This window comes from Malaclemys terrapin, chromosome 8 (genome assembly GCF_027887155.1).
Source record: "Malaclemys terrapin pileata isolate rMalTer1 chromosome 8, rMalTer1.hap1, whole genome shotgun sequence".
Classification (NCBI taxonomy): Eukaryota; Metazoa; Chordata; order Testudines; family Emydidae; genus Malaclemys; species Malaclemys terrapin.
Window position 1 is genome coordinate 22,474,131 of NC_071512.1, and position 17,674 is coordinate 22,491,804.

At 40.6% G+C, this 17,674-nt stretch overlaps 1 protein-coding gene across 4 annotated transcripts in view; it reads right to left on the reverse strand.

The window, feature by feature from the left end:
* Positions 1-2,298: 2,298 nt before the first annotated feature.
* Positions 2,299-17,674, reverse strand: part of FBXO38 (F-box protein 38) — a 35,478-nt gene continuing 20,102 nt past the window's right edge. For 3 of the 4 annotated variants that reach the window (XM_054038106.1, XM_054038107.1, XM_054038109.1), the window contains 8 exons: positions 16,822-17,547; positions 10,676-10,776; positions 8,415-8,517; positions 7,164-7,330; positions 5,654-5,799; positions 4,768-4,871; positions 4,201-4,314; positions 2,299-2,956 (listed from right to left, as the gene is read on the reverse strand). In XM_054038106.1, coding sequence (XP_053894081.1) covers positions 2,778-2,956; positions 4,201-4,314; positions 4,768-4,871; positions 5,654-5,799; positions 7,164-7,330; positions 8,415-8,517; positions 10,676-10,776; positions 16,822-17,547 — 1,640 coding nt within the window. In that variant the 3' untranslated portion in view covers positions 2,299-2,777. The remainder of the gene's footprint in view (positions 2,957-4,200; positions 4,315-4,767; positions 4,872-5,653; positions 5,800-7,163; positions 7,331-8,414; positions 8,518-10,675; positions 10,777-16,821; positions 17,548-17,674) is intronic. The other variant, XM_054038108.1, reaches the window with a different exon arrangement.

A 17,674-nucleotide genomic window follows, 5' to 3' on the forward strand; every position in this document is an offset into this window, starting at 1 on the left:
GTAAAATGGGTATAACCTACCTATTGCAGTATTGTAAAGCTTCATTAATAGTTTGCCAGGAAGAAAAGTTGACTAAATAAGGGCAAAGTAGTATATGCATCTGTACATATAATTCCTCTGGTGGCCAAGATTTAACTGACAGAAAATAGTAGATGGCGTCTGGCTGTCTAGAATGAGTCTCCAGAAATATATTGCCATATTGCAGTAGAAATGATTCTATTAAACACTGGCTCTGCCCCTCACCAAATTTGAACTGTGCGCGCCAATGACCCAGACTGCTGGTAACCCAGCCAGTAAGGATTATACTGAATCATTTTGTTTTGCCTGACCCTAGCCTCAACCTCACTGGAGTATGTTTGGTTAAACATGCTTAACAGAATACAGAAACCAAGTTTATGACAGGTTTCAGATATAGCTAGAACTTATCGAGCTCAGACTAGAGATACAGATAATGTGTAAAATATACTTACTGTTCATTGTTGGAAGAGCACAGGAATGCATTCCTTACACCCATTGTGGAGAACATTAATTGATCAAAATCTTTTGCTGCTTCCACTTGTTGAACTGGAGACCTGTGGATATCCAATGACCATATATATTCACTTCAAGTGGTAGCGGGGATCCCTCAAATATTTTTGCAAACATGGTAACACAGGTGTGAGTAGTGTGTCTACAATGGAAAGTTTTACTACTTCAACCTTGCCGGCATAGTTAAAATGGCAAAATGTCCCTAGCATAGGCACAGTTGTATGGGTATAAAAATGCTTAATTTAGTTTGGTGAAGCAAAATCTTCTATACCAATATAAAGCGCCTCACAGTAGCATAACCACATCTACACTCAAGCTTTTACTGGCATAACTGTATCAGAAAATCTCACCCTGTACTGACAGTCATTCCAATAAAACTTTAAATGTAGATCAGGCCTTAATTGATCTCCATTAACTTCTTAGCCTACTATTGCTGTAGAGCAGGGGTCGGCAACCTTTCAGAAGTGCTGTGCCGAGTCTTCATTTAGTCATTCTGATTTAAGGTTTCCCCTGCCAGTAATACCTTAACATTTTTAGATGGTCTCTTTCAATAAGTCTATAATCTATAACTAAACTATTGTTGTATGTAAAGTAAATAAGGTTTTCAAAATGTTTAAGAAGCTTCATTTAAAATTAAATTAAAATGCAGAGCCCCCCGGACTGGTGGCCAGGACCTGGGCAGTATGAGTGCCACTGAAAATTAGCTCGCGTACCCCCTTTGGCACATGTGCCATAGGTTGCCTACCCCTGCTGTAGAGGCTAGCTTATGTTATGTACCAATAAGTGACAAGATGGGTGAGGTAATATCTGGACAAACTTCTGTTGGAGAGAGAGACAAGCTTCCCTGCTTACCGAGCTCTTCTTCAGGTCTGGGAAACTTGCTTCTGGTGAGGAGTTTGGAGATATTCGGGGGGGTGGAGGGGGAAAGGGGTTGAGGGTTGTTTGAATGCCAGAGGAGATGTTCAGAATAATTCCTGTTTGGAAGAGGAGATATATTTTTGCTGCATTTCAAAATAAGTATATGGGGCAGTTTCTGCTGAGGAAATGTTCAGATACCTTCTCTAGTTCTATCTGCTATGACTGACAAACGTCTAATGCACTTCAAGCCCTACCCTGCCCTACTTCAGTAAATGCATGTACTGTGTACAACAGAATCAAAATTCTGGCTCTTATTGCTGGAACCATAGAGGGAACGTGTAGGTGCAGTGAAAACTGATGGCATTCTGTTTGTACAGTAAAAACCAGGACAGTCTCCATGGTTGTTCAGGGGAGCACACAACAGTATAACTTACTGCATCTGTAAAAAGGTGCAGCTGAAGGGCAAGCATGAAGCGGCCAGAGGGCTGATTAGTTCAAAGTGATTCAAAAGGAGCTTCTGATTCCATAATTCAAGCCAGTTGAACCCTGTGCATATACATGGCCCTTTTCCTTCTGGAATTACAGGAATGTTATAGATTTCAGTTAGATCTCTCATATGCAGCTTTATATTTAAAGCAAGTGGACCCAATGTTTAATAAAGGTTTATTTTCCTATTCCAAGAGGCACCACATACATTATTGAATGAGGAAATAAATAATGCTAGAAAATGTTTTGGAATTTATCACTCACGCATGAAATTTGGTTCACAGCTTTTTTTTTAAGGAAATGAATAATTACAACTTCCTATGGATCAGTGACATGGCTGCTCCCTTTCAGCTTTTGCCCTTCTTTGCAGCCCCTTTGAGTTAGTTCCTCCCCAAGCTCCCAAAAATGCACACAAGACACACAGACTGTGTTCAACAGATTTACTCGGACTGGACTCTTAGATGCTCAAGAAGAAAAAGGCACAGATTAAGAGAGACTCCAATGACTCTTTTGAACACAGCAAATGGGGTTATGTTTGTAACAAACAAAAAAAAATTTACTGCTATGAATTGTATGGGCTAAGAAATTCAAACTTTTTCACCTTGTCCCAATGGTTCGCCTTCATTAAAATGGAATTTAAATTAAATTGTATAAACATATGAAATAAAGTCTCAGCTTTAGGAATATTTTTGTTTCCTCTATGTACAAACCTTAGTATACAATTTTTATATTTCATTATACATTTACTACATATTCTATACCAAACTGAGTCAGGCCAACTGCGAAGTACACAATTTCCAAGACACCTTAGTGTACTAAGGCAGTAGGAATGGATCCATCTGCTTTCTTTGCTGGCAGTGCCAACTGGAAGTTAAGAAGGGCCAGAGATTCGCTGGGGGATCCAATCAAATGTAATCATCCTCTACCGGTTCGCCATTGACATCACAGTAATGAATGAAGATCGCCACCACCCGCTGAAAAACACCTTTTTTCATCTGGCGCAGTTCTGAGATCTCCTCGCCTATTGTTTCCATGCAGATGTCTGCAGATAGCTGTCCTTTCCTCCGGGGAGCATAAATAGTTGCTATGAAAGGTATAGCAAGAATGAAATAAAAATGAAATGCTTTTCAATGAAGAAAATCACAAATTGAGCAATCTCTGTATTAGAACTAATAGTCAGAATGTAAAGAACCTTTTCCTGGAAAGTAAAACATGTACAGAGAAAATGTCTCTTTGGGCATGAAAGTCTAAGAACCATTAGTCAGGCATAAGAAGAAGAAATTGTGTCTGAGGTTTTTCTTTTTGACTGAAAACCCCCAATGTCTCAATTGTTTTAAGATTGAACTTTTGTACAGGAACTCCTGTTTAGTAGAAAAACAATCACAAATGCTACTGCAGTTAAACTCTGGCCTAGCCTAGTGACTAGAGCACTGGACTGGGACCTAGGAGACTGGGTTCAATATCCAAGTCTACCACTGGCCTACTTGGGCAAGTCACTTTCCGTTTCTGTGCCTCAGTTTCTCTGAGGGGTTGGAGAAGTAAAATGGAAATAATACTGACCACCTTTGTAAAGCACTTTCAGATCTACTGATGAAAAGTGCTATCCAAGCTAGGTTTTATTAACAACTTACCCTAATGTGCCTAGATGTTGTAGATCATGGTGTAAAATCATGTATTTTGAAATGTCTAGACAACAGGGGCAAATTAAGGATGAAGTTACAGCCTCAATTTTGAATTTTTTGTAGATGTACAACCAGATGTTAAAAGGTGTCTTCTCATTGTTCAGTTAAAAACAATACAGATCTACTTTGATTCAGACTATTAAGATTTATCAGGTGAATCAGTTTTGCCAATGATATGGCACCAGAGAATGCAGGAACTTGCTGAAGACAGACCACAGATTATCTGGCTGTCAAAAAATGCCAAGTCATTTAACTATACATATTTTATAGATGCCTTAAAATGCATTCCGTACAACTAAAACAGGGTGATCTTTTCCCATGTGTCCATGTTATAAAGTAAAGTCATGCATCTATGAGTCACTGTATTTTGTTAAATGGTCTTCATTATGGTTGGATTAACCTTCTTTTCCATAAGTGATGATAAACTCATTTCCAGACCGAGGGCCAGACTTTGTCCCCTTAACACCTACTGGGGGTATAGAACTGGCAGAACTGGCTGTCTGGAAATACCTAGTGCGAGGGGTTCCCCATGTCTCTGAGGTGCAGAAACAGCTCCATGCCCAATACCTCATGCAAAGTTAGAAAATTATTTTTTAAAAAGAGATGGCCTGAATCCAAGCCACATGTTAAGGCAGCAATTACTCACTTCTCTCATCATCCTCAAAATCATATCTGGCATAGCTGTTTGGCTCTGCTGTTCGGAGCGACCTCAGCCAAGGGAAATCTGTAATCATAGAGTAAGGGGCTCCATCCACAATGCCTAAAAGAAACAGACAGGGAAATAGTGAGATCTGTTGGGGGAAATACTGTTGTCCTTTTAATGCCAGTGCTTCTCATCTCACCAGGAAGAATCCAGTTTTATTAGGCAGGCATACCATGCTGGTACAGGCAAAGAACTTCCTCAGCCCAGGAATGCTCCATTCAACACCTGTCCAAGCCAGGACTCTGTCATCTCCTGAGATAGTTATTATTCATTTCCACACCATCATCTCAAACACTTCCCAACTAAGTTTTTAATTCCACATCAACTGCTGCAGTGCTTGAGGGCAGCAAGACAAGGGCCAGTCTCAATTCATGGTGTGCAGGTGACCTCCAGTATTCAGTCAGAAGGCATATTTACCCCAGCTATTTTTCCTCTCCCCAGCAACTTCTTGAGGAAACAAAATAATTTGCTTTTGCAACAGATTAGCCTCCAATCCTCCGTTATACTCACCTTCTAGAGTATAAATATCCCGCCCCCAAGGGTACTTGGTGTATTTCTTCAAGTCTTCGTCAGTTCGTGTGGCTTCAGGGAAGAACTCATATTTAATAAGCTCTCTGGAGACAGGAAGGAAGAAAATACAGGTGGCAGTAATGGGAAATGTTACAAAAAGGGACAGGAATCACACTGGAAACCCTGAAACAACATGACCTCTGATTTAATAGTGCTGAACCTATAGAAACACACTGGTAAGATACACACTTGGCTCCTGAGTGGAACTACATGTGACACGGGGTTAGATAAAAGATCACCTCTATGTCTGCTGCATGTAAAACAACTGTTTGTGATGCCTCCTGTTTGTAGGGGACTGTGCTTCAGAACTAAATAAATTCTCTCTCTTTAATCTTGCCAAGGAAATGTAAGAAGAAAGGAAACCTGGTCTGAAATGGTGGACAGGTGCTGCTACATATAATTTCCTGTTGCTGGAAACCTTGCACATTATTTCTATTGCCCCAAAAAACTAAAGCTCCATCTACTAGAGTCAGTCTGCGTGCGTCTGTCTGTCTCTCTTTTTTAAAAAAATGAACTTAACAATGAGAGAGACAAGTTTAGAAGAAATTCCCCTGGCCTCCCTTAAAGAGAATGCTACAGCATTCTAAAGCAAAGATGCAAAACAGTACAGTTTATAGTTGTGTTAGTGTACCATTAGAGATGGATACAGAATACTGTACTATTTTACATATGTAAAACAACCCAGTGCAGGAACTATTAAATATTATTTGAATTCTCCTCATCCCATCATTTACCCATTAGCGATCCCACATGTTAGGGTACCCCTTTATCTGGCCAATATAATATACTGAGTCCATAGGCTCAGCACTGAGAGATGGATACTCACTGGTTAATGTTTGCTATTGTGTCCATCCAGCTGCGAATGCGCACCTTGTTGCGGACATTAGGAGGATTGCTGAACTCATGAATTATGCAAATGTGGTATGGGTAAGGACCGCTAAATATCTTTTGCTCTAGAGTCAATGTGTCGACCTGTGGAAAAAGTCAGACAGGGACTTACAACCAAGAGAAAGGAGAAGAAGTGATTTTAGAGACAGCAGCATATATCTGATCAATACTTCCCACTTTAGGGGGAAGCAAAGTATAAGGAGAAAAAATATGAATGTTAGCAAAGAGTTAAAATATAGTGGGAAGACCCACTATACAACTTTCATAGCACAGCTTTGCCAATGCACCTTATGCCGCACTGCAGGATTTGTAGGGAATAAATCAGTAAAACTGTCTGATTTAGTAATTGCATGTTACTAGTTTAATTAACACAGTGGCCAAAGATGCCTTCATTCCTACAGAAAGTGGCCCTGGTGTAAGTTTTTTTTGTTTTTTTATACACCGTGTTATCATGCACCACACTGCGACCAAGAACTGGATTGCAAACAGTGATCTAGTTTTTCAGAATATAGTCTTCTGTACCAACCAATGTTCCACTATTCCGACACCACGGAGAAGAGGGAACATTATTTGACATTCAGAGTGCTCCTGCTAAGCAAGCAGCGTGGTCACATCAACTAATCAAAGACCTAGTTCTGAGTTCTAGTCTTAGCTTTGCTATTTATTCACTTTGTGACCTTGGGCAAGACATTTAACTTCTCTGGGTCTGGTTCCCTCACATGTAAACACAGGTTATACTACTATTTTAACTACCTTGCAATATTGGTAGATTGATTAGTTCAAGTCTGCTTTGATGATGTAAAACAGTATATAAATGCTAAGTAGAGGTGTTGAACTTGAGAGGGCAGAATAGTCACCGAACTATTCCAGACACACAGGGCCTGTGGCATACTTCCAGTCATAAAGGAAAACGACTATGCGACTACACCTCTACCCCGATATAACGCTGTCCTCAGGACCCAAAAAATCTTACTGCGTTATAGGTGAAACCGCGTTATATCGAACTTGCTTTGATCTGCCGGAGTGTGCAACCCCGCCCCCCGGAGCACTGCTTTACCGCGTTATATCCGAATTCGTGTTATATTGGGATAGAGGTGTATATAAAGAGTAGTTGTTTTTGCAGTATATTATGTAACCTCTAGTTACTAGTACAGCATTAATTCAGCACCTTACTTAGTTGACGTATAGCCTTCTAATGCAATGAACTTAGCGTTGGAGACAGTACTTGACAGTAACAAATTCACTAGTTAATGCTTAGCAGTGACGTTCAAATCCTGCAATGAAAGCATTAAAAAGGAAAGCAGCTGCTGGTGGTATGGTCTTAGGAGAATGAGTTTCCTGTAATGCTCACACTTCTTTATCTTGCAGTAAGTAGAAATAATAAAGCAAACACAGATGAAAGAATAAGAACACAGCTTCAAAGTTTGTCTTGGTTAAATGAAAACTACCTGCTGCATTGGACGAAGGTAAATGATCCGGTTTCTCTCTGGTGGCATCCTCAGTATCTGATCTAGTACCTGATCCATGTTTAATTTCTTGCACTGGGCATAGTCAAATCGATTGACAATCGGTGCATTCTCTACTTTTAAATGCTTTAGTACACGGCATCTCGTAGCTACAAATTACAAATGAATAAAACTATAAAAACAGCAGCAAACAAGATACTACATAAAAGGCCTTTGAATTTTCCTAAGGGGATCTCCAAAAGCAGACTGTTCGGTACATAAGGCAAATGAGTCATATAGATGTAAAGGGCAGTTACTGAAGGGTGTGTGCACAGCTAATAGACTTAATAAAAAATCTGATTTTAGAGATCTACCTCTAATCATGGCATCACATCACCACCTGTAATATGGAGGAAGGCAAAGCACTATATACTGGGATAATATAGTTCTCCTCCTTGCTGTCATGTCCGGATCATCGGTACTTAGCTGATTAGTTAAAATAAAATGTGCACTTTGATTAGCCTTGTGAGATAAACCTAATCTCTGCAATTAAACATGTTCCTGTTTTATTTGACTTCATGGAGGAGACTGGTGAAAGAGCCACCAATTCAGACAAGACAACACTATTACTGATTGTAGATGTTGAAGAAAACAGAACAACTGACCTGATGATTTAGGGAGAACTAATCAGAGAAGACTGGAATGCGGCACATAATATACTCAAAGTGCCATTAGTCAATACAGATTTTTCTCATTCATCAGCACTTCAAGAAGGAAACACTATTGTGTAAGATAAATAACTGCAGGGAGAGCTATATGGAACTAGGAAGAAGTGACAGGGAAAACAAAACACTCTAAATTCATTTAGTCAACTTTCAGTTATCTGATTAACTCCAAGTTTGTCTACTGGACAGGTCTCTCCTTATGATTGTTATTTAATACTGTTTGTTTGTTTTATGTGTTAACCTTTATTAAATCTATTACAGCTAGAGAAATAAGGAACTCCGAAACTGAGAAGCCATGACATGTTTCATTATGCTTCCTACAGCTATTCATTGTTCTGAGTAAAACTGACATGTAGCTTAGCTGCTGATGAATACAGAGTAAGCAAAAGGCTGGTGGATAGTTCCTAAGAGAATATTTTAAAATGTCTCTAGTATTTTCAGCATGGATAGAAAAGGTGGCAAACTCTTGGGGAAAACCAGAATGGAAGACTTGGCTTGGCTATGAGTCCCAATGACATTAATAACATACCATGGATGAACATCATTTTGGGGCAATCTTTCAGGATCAGGTCCGTTATTCCACAATTGGTCAATGTGATTCCAACAAGGTTTTTGGATTTCAAAGTCAGCACCTGGTGAAGATTTAAAAAATAATCCACAGGATAGGATTAATACAAAATTAATTTAAAGGATTAAGTCTCAATAGAAATAAAAAATCGTGCCAAAAATGGGAAAAGCAGCTCTGTTGTAAATATGCTAGGAGAAAATTTATTCTGGGACACTGTCCAGTGTGGTCATGGCCTCTGGCCAGAACAGATTGGCAAGGGAAAAGCAGGACTTGTGTTGCTGATCAGCACTGTTACAAAATGAGTTAAAAATAAGTGATTTTTCAGACCCATAAAGTGTCAATACACAATTCCTATAAGCAGCATTGACTTGACAGAAAATACCTCAAGTTCCCTACGACTCAAAATCTCTCTGTATTATCTCTCACAAACAATCTAAAAACTTATTTATGCTTTAGAGCCAAATTCTAAATACTGGGCTGACTTGGGACTGACAGTTGTGGAGCCTTATTCTTCTGTTTAAATACAGAAAGGTATGGTACAGAGAATCACAGTGTGACATTCCCATATACACTACCTTTCGTCAAGGTGCCTCTAAGAGGAAAACTTCAGATGGTGAGAAGAACATTTAGTCTCTGAAGCTCATGCAGTCCGGTACCTCTGACATTAGTGTTAGGGAACTAAAGAAAAAGCAAATGTAAACTCGGATATCTCAAGGGACACGAGCAGAGTCACTTTTAACACTGCAGGGACTGGGAGAAGGGCACTAACAATATACAATTAAGGGAAGACAACTTGAATTTAAAAAAGAAATCCAGCAAATTTTGTAATGACCTTTATAGCAAGGAAGAATCTGTTTGGCAGACAGATGACATACAAAGTGCTGTCAAATGCACAAAGTAAGCATACTGAAAAAATAGAGAAAGTAGGTTTTTGGTAACTTTTCAGTTGTAGTGATCTAATGTATTAATTTTAACTGCAGAATGAACAAAAAATGACTTTCAATGTAACAGTGTTGTTTTAAAACAGAGCCTATTTTGAAAGGAACAACTCTCATACTCAGAAGTAACTTCTATGCCCTTTACAGAACCTCTAGTTATAAAATAGAGGAAATAAGAAAGCACATTGAGGCTATGTCTACACAACACACCAGAGTCAGAGGAGTGTAGTGTACATGTCTGCATACTGTGATGTGTAACTATACGTGTAGGTGAGATTCATGCAACAGGGAAAACCTTCAGCAGCTCCCTACTGCTGGAACCTTTCACTGCAGCAGGAAAAGGCTCTGGCAGGAGTGAGGCAATGGAGAAACCCCACTGCCAGAGCCTTTCCCTGCTAAGGGGATAGGATCCAGCAGCGGGGAGCTGCCTGAGGTTTTCCCCATTGCTGCAGTCTTTTTCTGCAGCAGGGAAAGACTCCAGCTCAGGGGAGGCAGTGGGACACTAGACTGCTAAAAATAGAGTATAGATGGGGAGGTGTGGCTTGAGCACGTAGAGAGCCGTGTAGGGTATGTACTTGTATACATACCTGCACCCTTCAGGCATGCCTTTACTTGCCTAAGTTGTGCCTCACCGGCTACCCTGCTATTTATGCCCGTGCTAAGGGGGCTGAGTATGTACACTACATGCTGCTGAAAGAAGCATGTAGTATAGATGTATCCTTAAGCTACATCTTCGTGGCAGAGTTATTAACAAGTTTAGCTACACTCAATTTATTCTTCAGGTTAGTCTAGGTTGAGTAAGAGCAGTCACATTACAAAATAACACTTGAGCTACTGTGTCCACCCTGGCACTGTCCCCACTCATGGGCAGCACCATCCCATGGTTCTTAACGCTACAGTAAGCTGAACTGCTCTATGAATGCTTTCCCAGTGAATTGTGGGAGAACTTGTCTGTCCTTTCTGGGCATATGGGAGGAACTGTGGGAAGACACTGGAGGGATAGAAGCACTCTATCCTGAGTCCACACTACAAAGCAGTTGTGTGGGCAGCTGATGAGTTGTGTTAACTTGAGATTTAGCGTATACTCCATCTCAGGCCAGTCAACTTGAGTTACAAGCACCACTGCACTTGAGTTAAGGATATGTGTGTGTTGATGGGACTTGAGATAGGGACCAAACTCAATTTATAATCTGAGCCCTACAGTGAAAACAAGCCCGTAGTGAGACATATGTTCATAAAGCCTCTTGGTTGGGAACCTGTGGCAGATGGCGAAAGAGGCCTCACCTGAACATGGTCATCCTCAATAACAGGATCACTAGTGCTTGTTGACTTGTCAGCAGTCCTTTTCCGCTTCATTGTTTGTCGAGGCTTCGGCTTGGCCACTTCTGGAAAAAACAAAAAGGGAAAATTAAAGTAAAGTCTTTCCTCTGTACTAAGTTACAGCCAGGAGAAAAGCAGAAGCATTTCCTAATTGGACCTCCAGTAGCCTCATCTGCTCTAGCCCCACTAGTGTAGTCACTGGACCACTCTAGTCTAGCAACTGGGGTCATAACCCATCGACTGCAACACCACCACTTTCAGATGTAATGTCCAAGTCTGTTCAAATGAAAAAAGTAAATATAATTCCCCATTTCACAGGCAAGGATGCGGAAATCACTTGTCCGATGTCTTACAGGGAAACAGCAGCAGAGCCAGGTTTAAAACCCTACATCCCAGTCGTCTGCTGTAACAACTAGACCATGTGCCACTCCCCACACAGAACTGGAAATTTTTGGAAAATAAAAAGAACCTTAATAGGCTTTTCAATACTAACTGTACAAATCAACAAACTATTTGAAAGCTTGCTCCCACCTCATTTTCCTGGCCACATCTCTGATGCTGCAGATGACACTAACACAACGCAGAGTCTGGAGCCCAGCAGCTTCCTACGCTGTTTTAGTAGTGACAACTATTTCAGAGGAAACACTGACCTCACACTTTGGCAGGTTTCTCTCTGCAATTTAAAATTCAAGGTTTTGCAGGGACACAGTAATAACAAATGACCCTACCATCACTTGGCACTTCTATAGCACCTTCCATCCCAGGATTAAATACCTTCTAAAGAATTAATTCTGTTCTTCAACATCCCTGTGAGATAGTTAAGTAAAACAGATTAATATTTCACTGAGGATGAAATACCCTTTGATATTTTGAAATGGATGGGAAGTTTAAAAGGGATGCTGTCAAGCCAAAGAGGCCAAATATTTGAGTTTTTGTTCCCAGATACTCTCAAGTTTAGTGTTTTCCCAGGCCTGCACATCTCCAGGAAAGTGACATTTACAAGAGTCCTCTCAAAAAGGGATATTGCAGAATTAGAAGGGCTTGGAGAAAGATGACTAGAAAAGCAGGATTGTTTACTTGAAAAAGGAGACCAAGACGACGGAACATGATAAAAGTATATAACATAATGAACGGTCTAGAGAAGGTAGATCAGGAGCGTCTGCCTCAAAACACAAGAACGAGACACTGCATGAAATTAATGGGTAGCAAATTCAAAACCGATAAAAGCATTTTTCACAAAACACATAATTAAACTGTGGTATTTGTTGCAGCCAAGAACTTGGCAAGATTCGAAAAAGAATTGCACATTTATATGGATGACAAGAATGTTATAAGGGTTATAACTGCTAAAGCTAACAAATTTCAAAATGGAGCTTATACCTTATGCTTCAGGGTTTAAATCAATACCTAACTATTAGATCAGGATGAGAACTAATATGGGGAGGAGGAAAGGCAGATTATCCCACATCTGCCTATTCCATGGTTCTTGTACCTTTCTCTGCAGTGTCTGTGCTGGCCACTGTTGAGACAGGACACTGGACTAAATGGACCCCAGGTCTGATCCATTCTGGCAATTTGTATGTTTCTACGTTTCAGGAGAACGGGACATGTGTAAATTTTACTTCACTGCCTGCCTACAACAGTAAAGCCAATAAGAACTGAAGGTGGCAGAATGTGGACAAATAGTTAATATGACTCCTGAAATCAGAGGTGGTGGTGGTGGTGGGGGGGGAACCTAGGCACCACTTTAATATTATAGGTCAAAGTCAGTTAGATTTTCTTTAATCTAATAATATTCCACTGCCTCCTTCATTTAGGAAAAACAATGAAGATACTTTCAGGATACTATGAAGAGATGAATTTAACATTTACAGAGGCACAGATTTTTAACTGACTAATCTTGAGAGTGTCCCCTAAAGTTGGATAACCTGCTAATGAGGATGGCCTGTGAGTTACCCTTTTGTGACAATGCTTTCTCTCTATTCACTGTGGGGGGAAAATTAGGCTAGCCCTAATGGTCTAGGCCTTTGCTTGCTTGGCCTGGGCCCGCCTGGTGGCTAGCAGGCCCAAAGCCCGAACCAAACTAAGAGTTGTGTTCCATAACCGCTGTGATAAAGAGAGAAGTTGGGACAGGAGGGCCGGGGGAGGTGATAGAAAGCACCAGAAGCAAAAACTATTTGCAATATGTGCCTATTGCTTTTGAAATATAATAACCGCTTGTGTGAAGCAATTATAAATGTAACTCATGCCCCCCCATACTTATTGTGTAACTACCCCATTGTGTTACTGTATCCCGTGAGGGGCATTTTGTAACAGCACCCCATAAAAGGCAAAGTTGCAGCAAGATGTTGGAAAGTACCAAGGAGACCTTAATTCAATTATATCCATACAAGGCAAGGCTGCAAAAGGGTGCTGGAAAGTACTGAAAAGACCCTAACCCTTAACCTGTATTAATTCCAAATAAGGACATTACTCAAGTGTGTGTAATTGGTTTGTGGTTTTTAAGCTTTAAAAGCTCCTGTATGCTTTGCTTCGGGGGAGCAGTTCCGATAACTGCTGCCCCCAACGTGTTGGTGTGTAATCAATAAACGGGCCTCAGGCTGAGTCTCTGATCAAAAATGATGCGTGGGTGACTTTTTCCACAACATCACCTTGGCACTGTTACAAAGTTCTCACGGTGATACCAATGCAAGTCTGTGGACATGATGTTATGACACTGAGACGATGTCAAGGAAAGTTTTACTGACGTTAAAAAACAAAAAAGGAAATTGAACACAAAAAATTGTTTGATAATGTTACAGCTGAGACAAACTCAAAGGCTAGGAGTTTGAGTTACAATTGCCACTCAGACTTTAACTGAGCCTGCAGCATTCAGGATCCTCTTCTAGAAGATCCATAGTTGTGGGAGATGAAATATAACAATGACAAAATGTATTCTACAATTGGAATAAGCAATTCATTGTACATATGTACCATCATCCAGTGTGATTTCATGACAGGACATATAGCATATGTGACCAGGGATACATTCAATTATTGTAATACAAGAAAAACATCCCAAATGTATGTTGAATTGTGCACAGTACAGCTCTAGGCAAAGATCTCTTCTTCAAAAGGCTTACCATGGATGTAATTCCAAAATGCTGCCTTTAGCTATAAATTAAACCTAAGACAAGCTTCAAATAAAATGCTTATTAAATGACAAACCCAGTTTTGCTTGATGCTTTTTACTGTAATTAGAGTATCATACACGTCAATAGGTTTTTCCCCTTTTGCCAACTTATCTGCAGTATTAGTAATTATTTTTATGATTATTTCACTCTTTACCATATAAGCAATAGAAAAAGTTAAAACTTGAATGTCTGACATAATGTTAAACAATTACTCAAGACAAACAATTATAGAAGATTCACTATCATAAATAAAAGTTTGTTACAAAAGCCAAAAACCACGTCACTTTGTTCTGGAACTCACAGGCAAAACAATAAAGAGCCATGAATCTCAATGCATTTATTCAAACCAATTACAGGAAAATCTCTTTAGTTTTGTAACAAACCATTTTCAAGTTTTGCATTGAGTGTAAATGAATATTACATTCCAGCATGGGGGAAGAGGAGGGAAATAGACTATAATGGCTAGAGAGATGGAGCCTCTCTGTTGTATATATCCAGGCATACACAGCATGAATCTGGGACTAGGCCACACCAGATTAGACTGGGGGCAGGTCTACACTACCCGCCTGAATCGGCGGGTAGAAATCGATCTCTCGGGGATCGAATTATCGCGTCTCGTCGGGATGTGACAATCGATCCCCGAATCGATGCTTCTACTCCACCAGCGGAGGTAGGAGTAAGCGCTGTCGATGGGGGGAGCCCCGGAGGTCGATTTGCCGCCGTCCTCACAGTGGGGTAAGTCGGCTCCAATACATCGAATTCAGCTACGCTATTCACGTAGCTGAATTTGCGTATCTTAAATCGACCCTCCCCTCCCCCGTAGTGAGGACGTAGCCTGGTACATCAAGACAGAGTCTGCCTTCAGCATTAGCCAACACCTAATGCTTCAGAGTGGGCAAACGCTGCACAAGGATTGTATTATGCACTATTGTATTATGGAACTAGTGAACATAATACAATAGCATTCAACATATCCCTATGGTGGGAAGAACATCTCAACAGCCCAACACTGTGGCATTTAATTTCAAAAGGGGGAACTATGCAAAAATGAGGGGGTTAGTTAAACAGAAGTTAAAAGGTACAGTGACTAAAGTGAAATCCCTGCAAGCTGCATGGGCGCTTTTTAAAGACACCATAATAGAGGCCCAACTTCAATGTATACCCCAAATTAAGAAACACAGTAAAAGAACTAAAAAAGAGCCACCGTGGCTTAACAACCATGTAAAAGAAGCAGTGAGAGATAAAAAGACTTCCTTTATAAAGTGGAAGTCAAATCCTAGTGAGGCAAATAGAAAGGAGCATAAACGCTGCCAAATTAAGTGCAAGAACGTAATAAGAAAAGCCAAAGAGGAGTTTGAAGAACGGCTAGCCAAAAACTCCAAAGGTAATAACAAAATGTTTTTTAAGTACATCAGAAGCAGGAAGCCTGCTAAACAACCAGTAGGGCCCCTTGATGATCGATATACAAAAGGAGCGCTTAAAGACAAAGTCATTGGGGAGAAACTAAATGGATTCTTTGCTTCCGTCTTCACGGCTGAGGATGTTAGAGAGATTCCCAAACCTGAGCTGGCTTTTGTAGGTGACAAATCGGAGGAACTGTCACGGATTGAAGTGTCACGGATTGAAGTGTCACGAGAGGAGGTTTTGGAATTAATTGATAAATTTAACATTAACAAGTTACCGGGACCAGATGGCATTCACCCAAGAGTTCTGAAAGAACTCAAATGTGAAGTTGCGGAACTGTTAACTAAGGTTTGTAACCTGTCCTTTAAATCGGCTTCTGTACCCAATGACTGGAAGTTAGCTAATGTAACGCCAATATTTAAAAAGGACTCTAGAGGTGATCCCGGCAGTTACAGACCGGTAAGTCTAACATCTGTACCGGGCAAATTAGTCGAAACAATAGTTAAGAATAAAATTGTCCGACACATAGAAAAACAAACTGTTGAGCAATAGTCAACATGGTTTCTGTAAAGGGAAATCGTGTCTTACTAATCTATTAGAATTCTTTGAAGAGGTCAACAAACATGTGGACAAGGGGGATCCAGTGCACATAGTGTACTTAGATTTCCAGAAAGCATTTGACAAGGTCCCTCACCAAAGGCTCTTATGTAAATTAAGCTGCCACGGGATAAAAGGGAAGGTCCTTTCATGGATTGAGAACTGGTTAAAAGACAGGGAACAAAGGGTAGGAATTAATGGTAAATTCTCAGAATGGAGAGGGGTAACTAGTGGTGTTCCCCAAGGGTCAGTCCTCCCTCCATCCCAAATTTTAGTCTTTGTTCCATCTCTTTAGATGGGTTCTTTTAGCATTCTGGATATTGTGAAAACTGTTTCATGAGAAATGCATTTTTCAAGTCTTTTATTCATGCCTCAGCAATTGGAAGTGGGATCCATTATGCAGTTGTATACTACTAAGATTGGGTAATAATTACATTTTTTTTGCCTTACTGGCTGATAAATTATCACAATTATTTCATCAACTTTTTTCCTCTGGCAAAGAGTTGAGCACCCTTGCTTCCTCTTTCACAGAAGAAATTCTTGAATGGGAGAGCAATTCTTATGTTTCAGTGAATAATAGCTTATAAAGACAGAACACCAAGATGAGTTGTCAAAAATGTTGTAAGTGTTTTTCAAAATTGTAAATCAATCATTGTTCCAACCTTACCATATATGCATGACACACATGAAAACATATGAGAGAATACGGAGATCATGGTCACGCTTACAGAAAGATGTGTGTGACCATAAGCAGCTATGAAACTGATAAATCAGTAATTTCAACTCTCTGGCTCGTCTGTCAATCAATAAAACTTTTTATTTACAAGCATGCAGAATTATTGAGTTATTAAAATATGGATGCTTCTTTTATTTAATAGTTGCTGCTTTAGTATGAAATAGTAACTCTGAAGTAAAATATACAAGTGTAGGCCATACCTGATTCAGACAACAGAGGTACATGGGACAGTTTGCTTCTGGCTCTTGTTAGAGGCCGGCGGGGATAATCTTCATTATACTCCATTTCATAGTTCCCTGGCTGTGAGCCAGCGCCCTCCTCCTCACCAGCAATCCCACAGACACTCCCATTAGTTCTTTCGGTGTTTGCCTCTCCTGGAGACCCACAGTTTGGCACCGTCCTAAGTGAAAAATCTGACCCAGTGCTATTTGGTCCATTCCGAGTGCAGGCGCCACTAGTGGATGGGCACTCCCCATCAGAGCACCCACTAATCCTCCTTTGTGGCTCCTGCTGCCTATAGCAGGAGCACCTGGAGCAAATGGCACCCTCCTCACTGTCTCTCTCATTGGAGCCTTCGCTCTTATAAGGGGAGCAGACACACTGCCTGGATTCATCTGCAATTGTCGGACTGGTGCCAGCAGAATGGCTATTAGCTGTCCTTGCACAATCAGGGCTTGAAGAAGCAGCACTGCAAGAGTTGGAGGTCCCTGTCGATCCAGCAGCATTAGCGCAACCTGGGTACGAATCTTTGATTTTATTCCTTTCAGGCATGTCGCTGGCTGCTTTCATATCTGCTTTAATCTGCTCACTGGTCACTTGACAGCCTTTCTCACAGCTGCTCTCCTCAGCATGGAATTGCTTCACCTGGCCCACTTGGTTGGCATTGCACCTCTTCCGCAATGGAGTCTTGCCTTTACCGCTCACTGCTGATACAGTAACATTAAGCATGAAAGAACAATAAAGCAAGCGAATGCAAGGTTTCAATAAACGCATATGGACAACATGCAGAATAGTACGCTGTAGGACAGCCAGGAGCTCAGCTGCAAAGGCAGT